The sequence below is a fragment of the Schistocerca nitens genome, chromosome 9 (genome assembly GCF_023898315.1).
Source record: "Schistocerca nitens isolate TAMUIC-IGC-003100 chromosome 9, iqSchNite1.1, whole genome shotgun sequence".
Classification (NCBI taxonomy): Eukaryota; Metazoa; Arthropoda; class Insecta; order Orthoptera; family Acrididae; genus Schistocerca; species Schistocerca nitens.
The window spans coordinates 68,241,959-68,257,799 of record NC_064622.1 but is presented as its reverse complement, the minus strand read 5'-3'; the positions used below and the strand labels follow the sequence as shown (position 1 = coordinate 68,257,799).

Sequence of the window (15,841 nt, the reverse complement as noted above, 5' to 3'; positions counted from 1 at the left end):
CTGAAGATAATCCTGTTCATCAAATTTTTCCAGATGAGGCTTCAGACTAAGTAAAAATGACATTTTGCTGCAAGGTTTGTCTTCTTCCAGAGCTCGTAATATTTTCATTTCGATTGCATCAGGTTTTCTATGTTTTCTGTTTGTATGGCACTCGCTTTTGGATGTTTGTTGTGTGGGTGCTGTATCAAATGGCCCAGAAACATTCTCAGTATTTTCGACGGAGCCCTGCGTTTCTATATCTTCTTCCAGTCTGGCGGTGCGTTCCGATTGAAAACTGTCCTCCGTCTCTCGAGCATCATACAGCTTTTTTAGAAACTGCAGCTGATCAGAATATACATACTTTTTCATTTTCTTTGCTGCTGAGCCACTTTTTTTCGCAGCTTGAATTTTTATGTTTGACTTCACAAAGGAGTCTCGTAGATTGGTCCACCTCCGTATTACTTCTATACCTACATCAAAAGAAAACAAAACTGTATGAAAACATTTTAATTTTGTATAGAAAAAAGCAAAACTGTAACAAAAAATGTCCACTGCAAACTAAATGTCACTGATTTTTTTTCGTTTTGTTCAGGTATCTGGCAAGCGGTTGTTCCTTCACTGACTTACATTTCCAGTACAGAATTGGGATTTCTACAGCAAGTAAAGTGGTTAATGATGTATGCACAGCAATTTGGTCATCACTGCGGGAAGAATGTATACAAAGACCGACCAAAGAGGTATGGGAATCAATAGCGGCTGGATTTGAACGTACTGCTAATTTCCCCCACTGCTTAGGAGCGGTGGATGGAAAACATATCCGTCTTACTGCCCCATTTAATAGCGGATCAATGTACTTCAATTACAAAGAATACTTTTCTGTGGTTCTGATGGCTGTAGCGGATTCCAACTACAGGTTCATTTATGTCGACGTAGGAAGTTATGGCAAAGACTGTGACTCTTCAGTGTTCAGACGGTCCAGTTTATGGAAGTCAATAGAAAGTAATTCCCTGGAATTTCCAGACGTCCAATGTCTGCCTGGTACGGAAGGTCCAAAAGTACCCTACTTCTTCGTGGGAGACGCAGCATTTGGCCTACACACGCATTTGCTCCGGCCTTTTGGGGGAACAAACTTGACAGTTGAGAAACGTGTATTTAATTACCGTTTGTGCAGAGCAAGGAGGTATGTGGAATGTGCTTTTGGCATCCTCACCAATAAGTGGCGGTTGTTTCACCGACCTTTAAATGTTCATCCAGATTTTGCAGTAAAAATGGTTAAAGCTTGCATTGTTTTACACAATTTTGTACGTCAGAGAGATGGATTTATAATTGAAGACACCACATCCTTCACTGGTTTGGAAGACTTAGCCCAAGATGCCAACATAAGAGGAGGACTGACAGCCAACGCCATAAGGAACACTCTTTGTAAATATTTTATGACAAATGCTGGAAGCGTGTCATGGCAGATGTCAAAGATATAAATTAACAAGCCTTTTCCTTTTTGTAGATTGTTTGTGAAAGCCTGCGACTGTATAGTAAATAGTTTTCTTTATAAATAAATTACTGCTACCACTCACGTTTTTAATCGTTTTGTTTATATTTTGTACGACGCGTTTCGGGAAATAATTCCGATCTTCAAGTGCGTTTTTTTCTCTAAGTTTTCATTATGTGTAGTGTTTTTTTATTTGTGAGGTCTTGTGCGTGTTTCTCTTATAAATTACAGTAAAGAAAACAGAATGCAAGACCTGACACATAAAAAGACACCACACATGATGAAAACTTAGAGAAAAACGCACTTAAGGATGGGAATTATTTCCCGAAACGCGTCGTGCAAAATATAAACAAAACAAAAAAAACGTGACTGGTAGCAGTAATTTACTTATAAACAAACGATTTACTTTTAGAATAAAATTTATAACGTTAAATAAAAACTGTTTAAAACGTATTAAATGTAATATTAATATATTAAATAAATACTTACCAAACGCATTTTTATCTTTGTCTTCCATCTCATCAAAATCTTGCTTCAGTGCTACGCAAACTTCCCGCCAAGCATTCTTTGTAGCAATACGATCTCTATACGCATCTACAGTTTTGTCCCACAGAACAGGTCTTACTTCCACCAAGGTTATCAAAAGTTCAGTATCAATTTCATCCATTCTTCTACACTTTTCAGTAAACAAGAATAAACACAAATGAATAAAACGACACTACAACGAACTAGTCGACGCCGTACGGCTCAAAACCGTCCAGTGTGAAAGCATGCACTTAGTCACGTAGGCCACTGTTGTCGAACTTGCCGTACGGCGACCGTCTGTTGTAGTGGCAAGACACGGCTGCAGCACGGCACGGCAGCGGCATTTTGCCGTCGCCGTATAATGTGAAAGGCGCCATACATTTCTTCACACCTACAGCCGTACGGCTTTTTGCCGTACGGTCAAAACCGTATAGTGTGAAAGCGGCGTTACGCCGCTTTCACACTATACGGTTTTGACCGTACGGCAAAAAGCCGTACGGCTGTAGGTGTGAAGAAATGTATGGCGCCTTTCACATTATACGGCGACGGCAAAATGCCGCTGCCGTGCCGTGCTGCAGCCGTGTCTTGCCACTACAACAGACGGTCGCCGTACGGCAAGTTCGACAACAGTGGCCTACGTGACTAAGTGCATGCTTTCACACTGGACGGTTTTGAGCCGTACGGCGTCGACTAGTTCGTTGCAGTGTCGTTTTATTCATTTGTGTTTATTCTTGTTTACTGAAAAGTGTAGAAGAATGGATGAAATTGATACTGAACTTTTGATAACCTTGGTGGAAGTAAGACCTGTTCTGTGGGACAAAACTCTAGATGCGTATAGAGATCGTATTGCTACAAAGAATGCTTGGCGGGAAGTTTGCGTAGCACTGAAGCAAGATTTTGATGAGATGGAAGACAAAGATAAAAATGCGTTTGGTAAGTATTTATTTAATATATTAATATTACATTTAATACGTTTTAAACAGTTTTTATTTAACGTTATAAATTTTATTCTAAAAGTAAATCGTTTGTTTATAAGTAAATTACTGCTACCAGTCACGTTTTTTTTGTTTTGTTTATATTTTGCACGACGCGTTTCGGGAAATAATTCCCATCCTTAAGTGCGTTTTTCTCTAAGTTTTCATCATGTGTGGTGTCTTTTTATGTGTCAGGTCTTGCATTCTGTTTTCTTTACTGTAATTTATAAGAGAAACACGCACAAGACCTCACAAATAAAAAAACACTACACATAATGAAAACTTAGAGAAAAAAACGCACTTGAAGATCGGAATTATTTCCCGAAACGCGTCGTACAAAATATAAACAAAACGATTAAAAACGTGAGTGGTAGCAGTAATTTATTTATAAAGAAAACTATTTACTATACAGTCGCAGGCTTTCACAAACAATCTACAAAAAGGAAAAGGCTTGTTAATTTATATCTTTGACATCTGCCATGACACGCTTCCAGCATTTGTCATAAAATATTTACAAAGAGTGTTCCTTATGGCGTTGGCTGTCAGTCCTCCTCTTATGTTGGCATCTTGGGCTAAGTCTTCCAAACCAGTGAAGGATGTGGTGTCTTCAATTATAAATCCATCTCTCTGACGTACAAAATTGTGTAAAACAATGCAAGCTTTAACCATTTTTACTGCAAAATCTGGATGAACATTTAAAGGTCGGTGAAACAACCGCCACTTATTGGTGAGGATGCCAAAAGCACATTCCACATACCTCCTTGCTCTGCACAAACGGTAATTAAATACACGTTTCTCAACTGTCAAGTTTGTTCCCCCAAAAGGCCGGAGCAAATGCGTGTGTAGGCCAAATGCTGCGTCTCCCACGAAGAAGTAGGGTACTTTTGGACCTTCCGTACCAGGCAGACATTGGACGTCTGGAAATTCCAGGGAATTACTTTCTATTGACTTCCATAAACTGGACCGTCTGAACACTGAAGAGTCACAGTCTTTGCCATAACTTCCTACGTCGACATAAATGAACCTGTAGTTGGAATCCGCTACAGCCATCAGAACCACAGAAAAGTATTCTTTGTAATTGAAGTACATTGATCCGCTATTAAATGGGGCAGTAAGACGGATATGTTTTCCATCCACCGCTCCTAAGCAGTGGGGGAAATTAGCAGTACGTTCAAATCCAGCCGCTATTGATTCCCATACCTCTTTGGTCGGTCTTTGTATACATTCTTCCCGCAGTGATGACCAAATTGCTGTGCATACATCATTAACCACTTTACTTGCTGTAGAAATCCCAATTCTGTACTGGAAATGTAAGTCAGTGAAGGAACAACCGCTTGCCAGATACCTGAACAAAACGAAAAAAAATCAGTGACATTTAGTTTGCAGTGGACATTTTTTGTTACAGTTTTGCTTTTTTCTATACAAAATTAAAATGTTTTCATACAGTTTTGTTTTCTTTTGATGTAGGTATAGAAGTAATACGGAGGTGGACCAATCTACGAGACTCCTTTGTGAAGTCAAACATAAAAATTCAAGCTGCGAAAAAAAGTGGCTCAGCAGCAAAGAAAATGAAAAAGTATGTATATTCTGATCAGCTGCAGTTTCTAAAAAAGCTGTATGATGCTCGAGAGACGGAGGACAGTTTTCAATCGGAACGCACCGCCAGACTGGAAGAAGATATAGAAACGCAGGGCTCCGTCGAAAATACTGAGAATGTTTCTGGGCCATTTGATACAGCACCCACACAACAAACATCCAAAAGCGAGTGCCATACAAACAGAAAACATAGAAAACCTGATGCAATCGAAATGAAAATATTACGAGCTCTGGAAGAAGACAAACCTTGCAGCAAAATGTCATTTTTACTTAGTCTGAAGCCTCATCTGGAAAAATTTGATGAACAGGATTATCTTCAGTTTCAGATGGGAGTCCTCAAAGTTATAGAAAATATATATGAAAGGAGAAATATATTGACAGCTCAACCTCCTCCATTTACCCATTACACACCTCCCATGCCCTATAATAATAGATTTCAAGCTTATTCTTATTCACCTATGGAAAATGCTGCTCCAATATCCTCTTACCATACGCATCAGATTCGTCCTCCTCCAGCTGCACCAAACCCAACTACTTTTCTCGAACAACCATTACAGACTTCTCAAGGTCGCAGTTCTTATCAACGAATTAATAAAGTGCCACCACCATACCCTTCGCCTTCCACAAGTAGCCATGAAGGCCCACCATCAACAACGCAGTTCTACAACGTTTTTGCAGAGAGCCTGTCGCCACAAAGTGACAGTACAGTCAGTCCTGCTACAAACTCTTTGGTTTCAACTGCTGATATTGATATTGACTTTTCTACTTCATAATCTGAGCGTAATAAAAATGTAAAACACAAATAAATAAGTAAATAAACAGAACTAGTTTTTATGTATTAAATTACCTTAACGTGATAGCCAGCATTTGAACAGGTTGGATGCAATTGCGGAATTGTGTGTTTTGTCGTTGTAACACATCCTTTAGTTTTCTATGTAATTCGTCAAACGAGGTAATAGACATTCGGAAATAGTTAAAGAATTTATTTCCGTCGTTCCTCAAATCTTCAAAGAGTGTATAAAATAAACCCACTTCGTCTCTTCTCTGGTTAATGGGGTGTACCCACAAAAGACGACCTTTTCTTTTGCGGCGACGATGAAGCAACCACAAAGCAACAACTCGTTTACGGTTCATCTTGATACACACATTAAGCAAACTGAATAGACACCAACAACTGGTCACGTCAAAAAGCCGTGTAATGTGAAAGCAACACAGGCACGGCTAAAACTCGTACGGCTTTTTGCCGTACGGTCAAAACCGTATAGTGTGAAAGCGGCCTTAGGCCGTCTTCCGCTCACGCCCCAACATCGTGCAGCCCGCCTCCAGTGGTGTCGCGACAGGCGTGAATGGAGGGACGAATGGAGACGTGTCGTCTTCAGCGATGAGAGTCGCTTCTGCCTTGGTGCCAATGATGGTCGTATGCGTGTTTGGCGCCGTGCAGGTGAGCGCCACAATCAGGACTGCATACGACCGAGGCACACAGGGCCAACACCCGGCATCATGGTGTGGGGAGCGATCTCCTACACTGGCCGTACACCACTGGTGATCGTCGAGGGGACACTGAATAGTGCACGGTACATCCAAACCGTCATCGAACCCATCGTTCTACCATTCCTAGACCGGCAAGGGAACTTGCTGTTCCAACAGGACAATGCACGTCCGCATGTATCCCGTGCCACCCAACGTGCTCTAGAAGGTGTAAGTCAACTACCCTGGCCAGCAAGATCTCCGGATCTGTCCCCCATTGAGCATGTTTGGGACTGGATGAAGCGTCGTCTCACGCGGTCTGCACGTCCAGCACGAACGCTGGTCCAACTGAGGCGCCAGGTGGAAATGGCATGGCAAGCCGTTCCACAGGACTACATCCAGCATCTCTACGATCGTCTCCATGGGAGAATAGCAGCCTGCATTGCTGCGAAAGGTGGATATACACTGTACTAGTGCCGACATTGTGCATGCTCTGTTGCCTGTGTCTATGTGCCTGTGGTTCTGTCAGTGTGATCATGTGATGTATCTGACCCCAGGAATGTGTCAATAAAGTTTCCCCTTCCTGGGACAATGAATTCACGGTGTTCTAATTTCAATTTCCAGGAGTGTATTTTCGGTACTCTGTTACATGTCCCTAGACTTCCTGTTACATGTCCCTAGACTTCCTTTTACATGTCCCTAGACTTGCTTCAAATGCCAAATCCACAGACTTATAAAAAATCATGGTGAAAATATTTCAAACATGGGTTAGTTGGCGCATGGTGCAGTCCTTCCCTCTGGAATACCAAGGGCCAAATCTTCTGCATTTAACGTGGGATAATTTGAAGAAGTGAAACACAAGTTTTTGATGAGTGGGCACAGTTTTTGCAATTATAAAGAAACGAAGGAAGGCAACCAAGGCCTTAGTTTCCCATGATTTACACAAGATTGTCGAGTCAGCCGAAGCTACGAACGTATTCCGTGTAATTCCAGTTCACACAGCTGACTTCTTTGCGTTTAACGTTGCTGTTGCAACACTGTTGTCAACGCAGGCATGTAAAATCTCTAAATGCAGTATGAACAAAGTGTCTCATACACATCCGTCTCAAACAGACGTTAAAAATACTTCTGTGAAAACACAAGAATGGTACATGTTAATTTCTTCAAAACAGGAAAGACCACGGCTGATATGTGCCATGGCGTACTTCATGTGAAAGACTAGCCATGTTTATCAGTTGTGAAACAGGAAGACCTGTTAAGGGCGTTGCCATTTATTCCTCAGCGGCACTGGGAGTTTTACCACAGTCTAACAACAGTCGCAACACTCACTCCTGTAAAAAGAAAAACACCAGTTGTTACCGTTTGACAACTGGTGCGACACTGGTTCAAATGGCTCTGAGCACTATGGGACTTAACATCTATGGTCATCAGTCCCCTAGAACTTAGAAGTACTTAAACCTAACTAACCTAAGGACATCACACAACACCCAGTCATCACGAGGCAGAGAAAATCCCTGACCCCGCCGGGAATCGAACCCGGGAACCCGGGGCGACACTGGTGCTCCAAGCGGCGAGAAAGGAGAACTTCAGATGCGTCGTAAGCATGTTTGTTTTGCATCCCTTCCCTATGTGATTTACGAAATATTTTAATTTTTTTTTTTGCCTCCAAAAGTTTGTGTAATATCACAAGACATAGATGTTTCTAAAAATGAATCTAAAATACGCTCAAGTAGGGATAAAAATCACAAATCCAGTGGCAACTTACAACACATTCGTGAAGGAACACGTGACGTTAGATAGAACTGTAGCTTACCACGCTGATATCAACGAAATATAATCACAGAGATTCACACATAAGAAACACAAGAAAACCTCTGCATGCGAAAGGGATCGACGCCCCATTTGTCGTTCCGTAAGCCTGCTGTGTTTTAGTCATTGTCGCCTGTTGCCACAAGTATGATATTCTAAGTGAGACAAGCAACTGCCAAATAGTGGGAGAAGTACACCGTGAGTATAAACCCCAAGACCTCAAAGCCAATAACACTATCAGAAGTGCTGTCATATGTTAAATTTGTCATTAGAGACTTTTCATCCAATGACATATGCACTAGTTTAACAGTATCGGGTAAATGCTGTACCTTTTGCTTTAAAAGGTGGAACATATTGTCACTTATCTCACATTTTATTTGTCTGCCTTCCACATACCTCTGTAATGTACGCACTGATGGAAACACAAAACATTCTGACAAAACCTGTATGCCTAAGTGCAATAACATAATAAATTTAGAGCAAACAGCTTATTTTCGTATTTCCATCTTACAGAGGACATGATAATCTGGCTTAACAACAAGTCAAGGGTATCTTCTTCAAAAATATTGGGATCATATAGTCTACCAAATTTGTTTGTCCTTCGTCACTTGATCCTTATGATACAGTTTCTGTTGTACTTAAAATGATAGGCATGTGGGTATTATGTGGCGTAGAGCCCTAATAACAAATTTTTGCAGTTGAATGAACATTTATTTTACCACCGAAGAAAGCGAATACAAGAGAAGCTGTAGAACATGTCACGCAGTGAGACATAGGCAAAGTGAACTAAAAGTAAAGTCAAAGAACATCGGTTCAAAGACATGGCGCTTCATACCAGAGCTTCGCCCCCCCCACCCTTGGCAGTGCAGAGCATGGGGGCGAAGCTAACTCATGTCAACACAAAATCCTCGTGCCAGCGCGGAGCGTGGCGGATGAAGGAGGCATCCAGCACGCAAAATTGGCGCCTCAGAAGCCACATCGGACAACTGCACAGGCGGCGGGGAGTCGTCGGATGTCACATCGGCGGTATCAGTGGGCGAGATTCTGGTGAAGGTAGGCCAGCTGGGGGCAGTGGAACGTGGCTCAGAGATGGACGACGCAGGTTTTAATCGGTGCACTGAAACCGTAGTAGCCGGCCGAAGTGGCCGTGCGGTTAATGACGCTGCAGTCTGGAACCGCAGGTTCGAATCCTGCCTCGGGCATGGATGTTTGTGATGTCCTTAGGTTAGTTAGGTTTAACTAGTTCTAAGTTCTAGGGGACTAATGACCTCAGCAGTTGAGTCCCATAGTGCTCAGAGCCATTTGAACCATTTGAAACCGTAGTCGGTCATCCATTGAGTACTGTCATGAAGGTCTCCGTGGCACAAGACACAGTGCAGGCCAGAGTATGGTGGTTGCAGGGCCGCCCCTACAGAGCGTCTCATAGCATGATGAATTCACACGCTGCCAGGTCTTTGTGTACAAACACTGGTGGCGTGCGATGAGCACGAGGCAGGGATTGGCGAAGGCAAGCGATGTGCACATGCACTCGTTCTACAATGGCCAGAAGGTCAATTGCGTCGGTCGGGGGTGTGTCCTCAACGAATTTGGCTGGCAGGATGAGAGGTTCTCCATATAAAACCTCCGCGAGTGAAGCATTCATGTCTTCCTTGTGGGCAGAGAGGATGCCGAGTAAGGCCCAAGGAAGAGCCTCAGACCAAAGCCCGGCCATGGCACATCAGTGCAGCTTTAAGAGTTCTGTGCCATCACTCCACTGAGCTGTTCACCTGCAGATGATAGGCCTTTGTGTGAAATTTCGCTACTCCGCACAGCTCACACAGTTGAGCGAAAAGCGAGGTCTCTAATTGTTATCCCTGGTCTGTAGAAAGTGAAAGGGGGTAGCCAAATCTCGCCACCCCTTGGAAGGGGGAAGAGGACCGACCATGTCAATGTGCATGTGCTGCAGCCGACTCTTGGGAACGTTGAACTGTCCTAAAAGAGGCTGCACGTGTCTTCTCACTTTACTAAGTTGACAAGGAACACACACATATGTGTCGAGGAGCAGCAATCATGCCACACGCCTGGCCAGACGAAACTTTCAGTCACTAGACTAGTCGTTGCCCACATCCCCAGGTGGGGCCAGATTGTGTAAAGCGCGGAAGATCCCTCGCCAGAGGGCGGGCAGCACCAAGGGGCGGGATAACCAGTTGAAATGTCGCAGAGGACAGGGGTCTACAACCCATGCGGGGTAAGGGGTTTGATGGGGAGCAAAGACTCGTCGTCCAAAACCAGTTGCTGGGTGTCTGCATACTCAGTCTGAAGTCGCGCCAGTTCATCTAAGTTCAAGGGTGTGGAGATCACTGAGATACGAGACAGATAGTCAGCTACAACATTTTCCACACGGCGGATGTAACAAGCATCCGAAGAATGTTGGCAAATGAAGTCCATGTGTCGCAAGCGGCGTAGCGGTAGATCCTTCACTGGGTTGCGTATTGCGCCAATGAGGGGTTTATGGTGTGAGTAGATTGTGGGGAAGGACGCCCCTCCACATTGCTCCTGAAGTGTTTGACTGCCTCATAAACCGTGAGGAGCTCGTGGTCGAAGGCCGACCATTTACACTGACTCCTGCTAGGTTTTTCGAAAAGAAATGGAGCGGCTGCCCACAGCTGACTCGCTAGCATCAGTAGTGATAGAAATATGGGCCTCGGGGTAGGGGTGAGCGAAAGTGACTGCTTTTGCGATGGCTGATTTCAAATTGTCGAAAGCATTGAGCATGGATTGAGTCCAGGCCAGTTTTCGCTTGCCCGTGGTATTTTTACCTGAGAGGGTAACTGGACAGAGGCAGCCCGGGGGATATGGAGTTAAAGTTAACCATACCCAGAAAGTGCCGGAGTTGCACGTAGTCCTCAGGAAGAGCCGGTGTGAGAATGGTTTCGACACGAGAATCCATTGGTCAGAGGCCATCGGCCAAGACCTTATGGACAAGGAATGTAACTGATGGCGAGCAGAGTTGGGATTTGTCGTCATTGATAATCACAGCGTTGGCCATGAGAGCTGTATGAACTGCATCAAGATGAAATTTGCGTTCCTCCGGAGATGAGGAAAAGATAAGTATGCCATCCAAATAGGCAAAAGCGACAGGCAGAGGTAGCAAAATTGAATTAATGAAACGTTGCCACTTCTGCCCAACATTTTTGAAGCCATAAGGCATGTAACAGTATTCAAATAGACCGAAGGGTGTAATGATGGTCATCTTCAGAATATCAGGTGGGTGCATGGGAATTTGGTGGTATGCCTTCGAAGAGTCTAAGACAGAGAAGAACTTCGAACCATGCAATAACTGAGTGAAATCCCTTAAATGAGTGATAGGATAGTTATCAATTATTGTCCTAGCATTAAGGGACCTGTAGTCCCCGCACATGCATAGTGAGCCGTCCTTCTTGGGCACAAGGTGGATAGGTGAAGACTAGTTGCTGTCCAATGGTCAGAACACACCCGAAGCCAATAAACCCTGAACAATTTCTTTCACTGACAGCAATTTGCAAGCATTAAGACGTTGAGCTTCATGTCATACGGATGGGCTATCCATGGTGCGGATTCTATGAGTGCTGTTGCTGATTGCCAAAACCTGTGAAGAGAGACAGATTGGGGGGGGGGGGGGGGGAAGGGGGCAGGAGGGGGGGCACGAGAGATGGCAGTTCACTGACATTGCTGGGCCATAATGGCGAGGATCCTGCGCAGCGGGAATATGCACGTCTTGTAGATTCAACTGTGACAATGTGGAACAGGAAGCAGGGGATGGTAAGCTCGACCTAGGAGCGATGCAGAATGAAGATGCAGTAGAAGCAGCTGACGAATCTGAGACAACTGGCTCTGCAAACAGACTGTGAATAGTACTCCATGCGTGAACCAATTCAGCCGAGGTGGCAGATGCGTGTGCGTAACTCCTTGTTATGGGTGTGGAGCCCCTCGATCTGCATGCGGGTGTCCGCCAAGTCAGAGAGACATCCAGTAATACCTTTAGGCAGATATGCACAGGTGGAAAGTGTAGTGGCAAGGTGGAGAGTGGAGTTGTGCTGAACTCATTTCAGCACGGAACAGTAGAACCAGACACGTGGCGGAGCCTTGCAGCCTGCAGGTCTGGCAAAAGTTCATAGTGGTGTAGAAAGTCCAGCCCAATCACAGGTTCATCTACGTTGGCGACATGGAAGGTCCAAGGAAAGGTTGCGACCAGTGATAGGCGAAGTGATATATTGATGGAGCCCAGGACTGCTATAGAAGAATGATTTGCAGCTATCAAAGTGACGTTAGCAGGAGAAAGTGTGTTGCCCACTAGCTTGGCCAGGATAATGCTGACATCGACGATGGTGTCGATTAGAAAGCGTATGCCAGATGACAGGTCCATGACGTAGAGGCGTTGCGCCACTGGAGCAAGTGGTGCAGCGTCGGAAGTTAGGTGCCGTCGACCATCATGGTGGGACGTCACACCTAAATGCACCCACCAGAATCATTTGGGTACGCCCAAGGTGCACGGCAATTGCAAGCAGCGTCCCTGTAGTTTACTTGGTACCAGCATAGTGGGTAAGCTTGGAGGCAAGTTGGTACTGAGAGGGTGGTGGACATAGCTGACTGCATCATTGCCCGAGACCACTCGGGCTGCTGCTCAGGTGAGGTCGGCTGCTGTCTGGAGGTCGCAGGCAGTACCTCCTGTAGGCCGTCAGGAGGCAGCTCCTGCTGAAGCATATGCACTGACCCCTACCAGCAGGGCGTGGAACCGAAGGTGCAGGCATGCCAATTGAAGTTGAAGGCAATGTCGTCCGTGACAGATGGTGTCAGTAGCAAATGATTGCTTTGGCCTGATCGATTATGCATAGACGAACATCGAGAGGGTCTGCTACATGAGATAGTAGGTGAAGTTGTAGATCCAACGGAAGCTTGACCATTCACAAGGTACACAATGTGGCATCTGGCAGAGCTTGGTCATCAATTAATGCACAAAGGCACTGCCAAAGCTGCGAAGGTGTGTGGTCGTCGTGGTGTTCGTCATGGATTATGTGGTGGATAGCCTCTGCTGGAGGGCAAGAAAGGCGTTTAATGAGTAATGCTTTTGCCATTAAATACTTAGGTGAGGTGGGCGATGAGAGGAGCAGATCACTGATGAGGTCTGAATGAGCATGGAGGTCGCTCACTAGGCATACAAAATGCCTGTAATCGTCCAAAATCCCGTCGATATCCAGTAGATGATCCACCAATGCAAACCAAGTCTTAGGGTTGTCCTTTTTCAACACAGGCAGTTTAGGAAATCTGCCGGCTAATACATGTTGATGCAGTACAGGGAGGCGAAAATCTGGGTGGTTGGTGTAGGAAGCTCCTGACACCGAGAGTGCAGCAGTGGTGGACGATGCGTCGCTTGAGGTCTGTGTGGGTGGGCAGCTGCAGGCAACACACGATGTGGAGTGAGCTGGCACAACCGACGGCACGATGTGTCCCAACTCCAGGCCCAGAGGCAGGCCGGCGTGGGCGTAATGGCCGGTGCAGTTACAACAGCGAGCAGAAGGTGGTCGCGATGCAGCCAAGGGGGGTCTGATCCGGTAACCGGCGCAGATGAAATGGCCAGTGCTGTTACGAGAGCAGGTGGAAAGCGAGCGTAGTGTGACCACGGAGCGATGATTGCAGAAACCGGTGCGGTATCGCCAAGGCGGTGTGTGGGCGAGGGGGGGGGGGGGTGCAATGATGTCAGGCATTATAAGAATGTGCAACCCCGTGTACATGAATGTTCGAATTACAGTTTTCGAACTTCGGCGGTACATCAAACCAACCCAGAGGCGACTGTTTAGCTGAGGTGTGAAACACAACGTCCTTCACACAATTATCGTTCACAATGTCACAAGTGGCGTGCACTGTCCGTGCAGCAAACATTGCTGCATAGTAGCATATCACGGTGCCCATGTTGGGCCGGTAACGGTTAAGTGGCCGCCGGCATGGCTGGGGCCAGATAATTGTTCACTTTTAACCAAATGTGCATCGGGAACACTAGTAAAAACGCAAGCACAGTTAATAGGGTGCGAGGCACTGGCCCAAAACGACACTGGTAGATCCATTGTTCTGAGGACAATGTGGGCCGGCACACGAAGTTCATTACTATGAAAAGAAGCACAAAATAAGTTATGAACACATAATGACGATGTCGGTGTTGCTGCTGCAATTTATTGTGCCACGTTAAGCTCCTATTTGAAAAAGCCGTTGTACAAACAAAAATAAACAACTGCTATTCGCTTTCACGATCGCGTCGATCTCAACAGTTTAACTGTGTGTGTGAAATCTTATGGGACTTAACTGCCAAGGTCATCAGTCGCTAAGCTTACCCACTAATTGACCTAAATTATCCTAAGGACAAACACACACACACACACACACCCATGCCCGAGGGAGGACTCGAACCTCCGCCGGGACCAGCCCCGTTTAACTCCCAGGCCGCTTGGACCAGTAGGCAACAAGACCGAGGCGAAGTTTCGCGACTGTTATATTAGACTGTGGTTTTACAGTAAACTACGCAATATCTGATACCAAGAATGGTGTTACGTACGACACAGAGATCAATACAGAGAATTTTTTTTAATTTAATTTTGTAATTCTAGTAATAAATTTAAAAGAGAAGAGAAATATTTTTTGTTGATTACAATTCTACTAGTTAAAATACAGGGTGATTCAAAAAGAATACCACAACTTTAAAAATGTGTACTTAATGAAAGAAACATAATATAACCTTCTGTTATACATCATTACAAAGAGTATTTAAAAAGGTTTTTTTTCACTCAAAAACAAGTTCAGAGATGTTCAATATGGCCCCCTCCAGACACACGAGCAATATCAACCCGATACTCCAACTCGTTCCACACTCTCTGTAGCATATCAGGCATAACAGTTTGGCTAGCTGCTGTTATTTCTCGTTTCAAATCATCAATGGTGGCTGGGAGAGGTGGCTGAAACACCATATCCTTAACATACCCCCATAAGAAAAAATCGCAGGGGGTAAGATCAGGGCTTCTTGGAGGTCAGTGATGAAGTGCTCTGTCACAGGCTGCCTGGCGGCCGATCCATCGCCTCGGGTAGTTGACGTTCAGGTAGTTATGGACAGATAAATGCCAATGTGGTGGCGCTCCATCCTGCTGAAATATGAATTGTTGTGCTTCTTGTTCGAGCTGAGGGAACAGCCAATTCTCTAACATCTCCAGATACTGTAGTCCAGTTACAGTAGCACCTTCGAAGAAAAAGGGACCAAAAACTTTATTGGCTGAAATGGCACAGAAAACGTTCACCTTAGGCGAGTCACGTTCATACTGAGTTGTTTCCCGCGGATTCTCAGTGCCCCATATACAGACATTGTGACGGTTGACTTTCCTGTTAGTGTGGAAAGTTGCTTCATCACTAAACACAATCTTTGAAACGAAAGGTTCATCTGTTTCCATTTGAGCAAGGATAAAATCACAGAAATCGATTGTTTTAATCTTATCAGCTGCAGACAGTGCTTGAACCAATTTCAGACGATAAGGTTTCATAACTAACCTTTTTCGTAGGACTCTCCATACAGTTGATTGTGGAATTTGCAGCTCTCTGCTAGCTCTGCGAGTCGATTTTCCTGGGCTGCGAACAAATGCTTGCTGGATGCGTGCTACATTTTCATCACTCGTTCTCGGCCGTCCAGAACTTTTCCCTTTGCACAAACACCCATTCTCTGTAAACTGTTTATACCAACGTTTAATACACCACCTATCAGGAGGTTTAACACCATACTTCGTTCGAAATGCACGCTGAACAACTGTCGTCGATTCACTTCTGCCGTACTCAATAACACAAAAAGCTTTCTGTTGAGCGGTCGCCATCTTAGTATCAACTGACGCTGACGCCTAGTCAACAGCGCCTCAAGCGAACAAATGTACAACTAAATGAAACTTTATAGCTCCCTTAATTCGCCGACAGATAGTGCTTAGCTCTGCCTTTTGTCGTTGCAGAGTTTTAAATT

At 44.8% G+C, this 15,841-nt stretch overlaps 1 protein-coding gene across 1 annotated transcript; it reads left to right on the top strand.

The window, feature by feature from the left end:
- The first annotated feature begins 2,748 nt into the window (after window positions 1-2,748).
- LOC126204011 (uncharacterized) lies at window positions 2,749-5,336 on the top strand. Its single transcript, XM_049938441.1, has 2 exons — window positions 2,749-2,926; window positions 4,435-5,336. Exons 1-2 carry the CDS (start codon window positions 2,749-2,751, stop codon window positions 5,334-5,336), a joined length of 1,080 nt encoding a protein of 359 aa, XP_049794398.1.
- The last annotated feature ends 10,505 nt before the right edge of the window (window positions 5,337-15,841 follow it).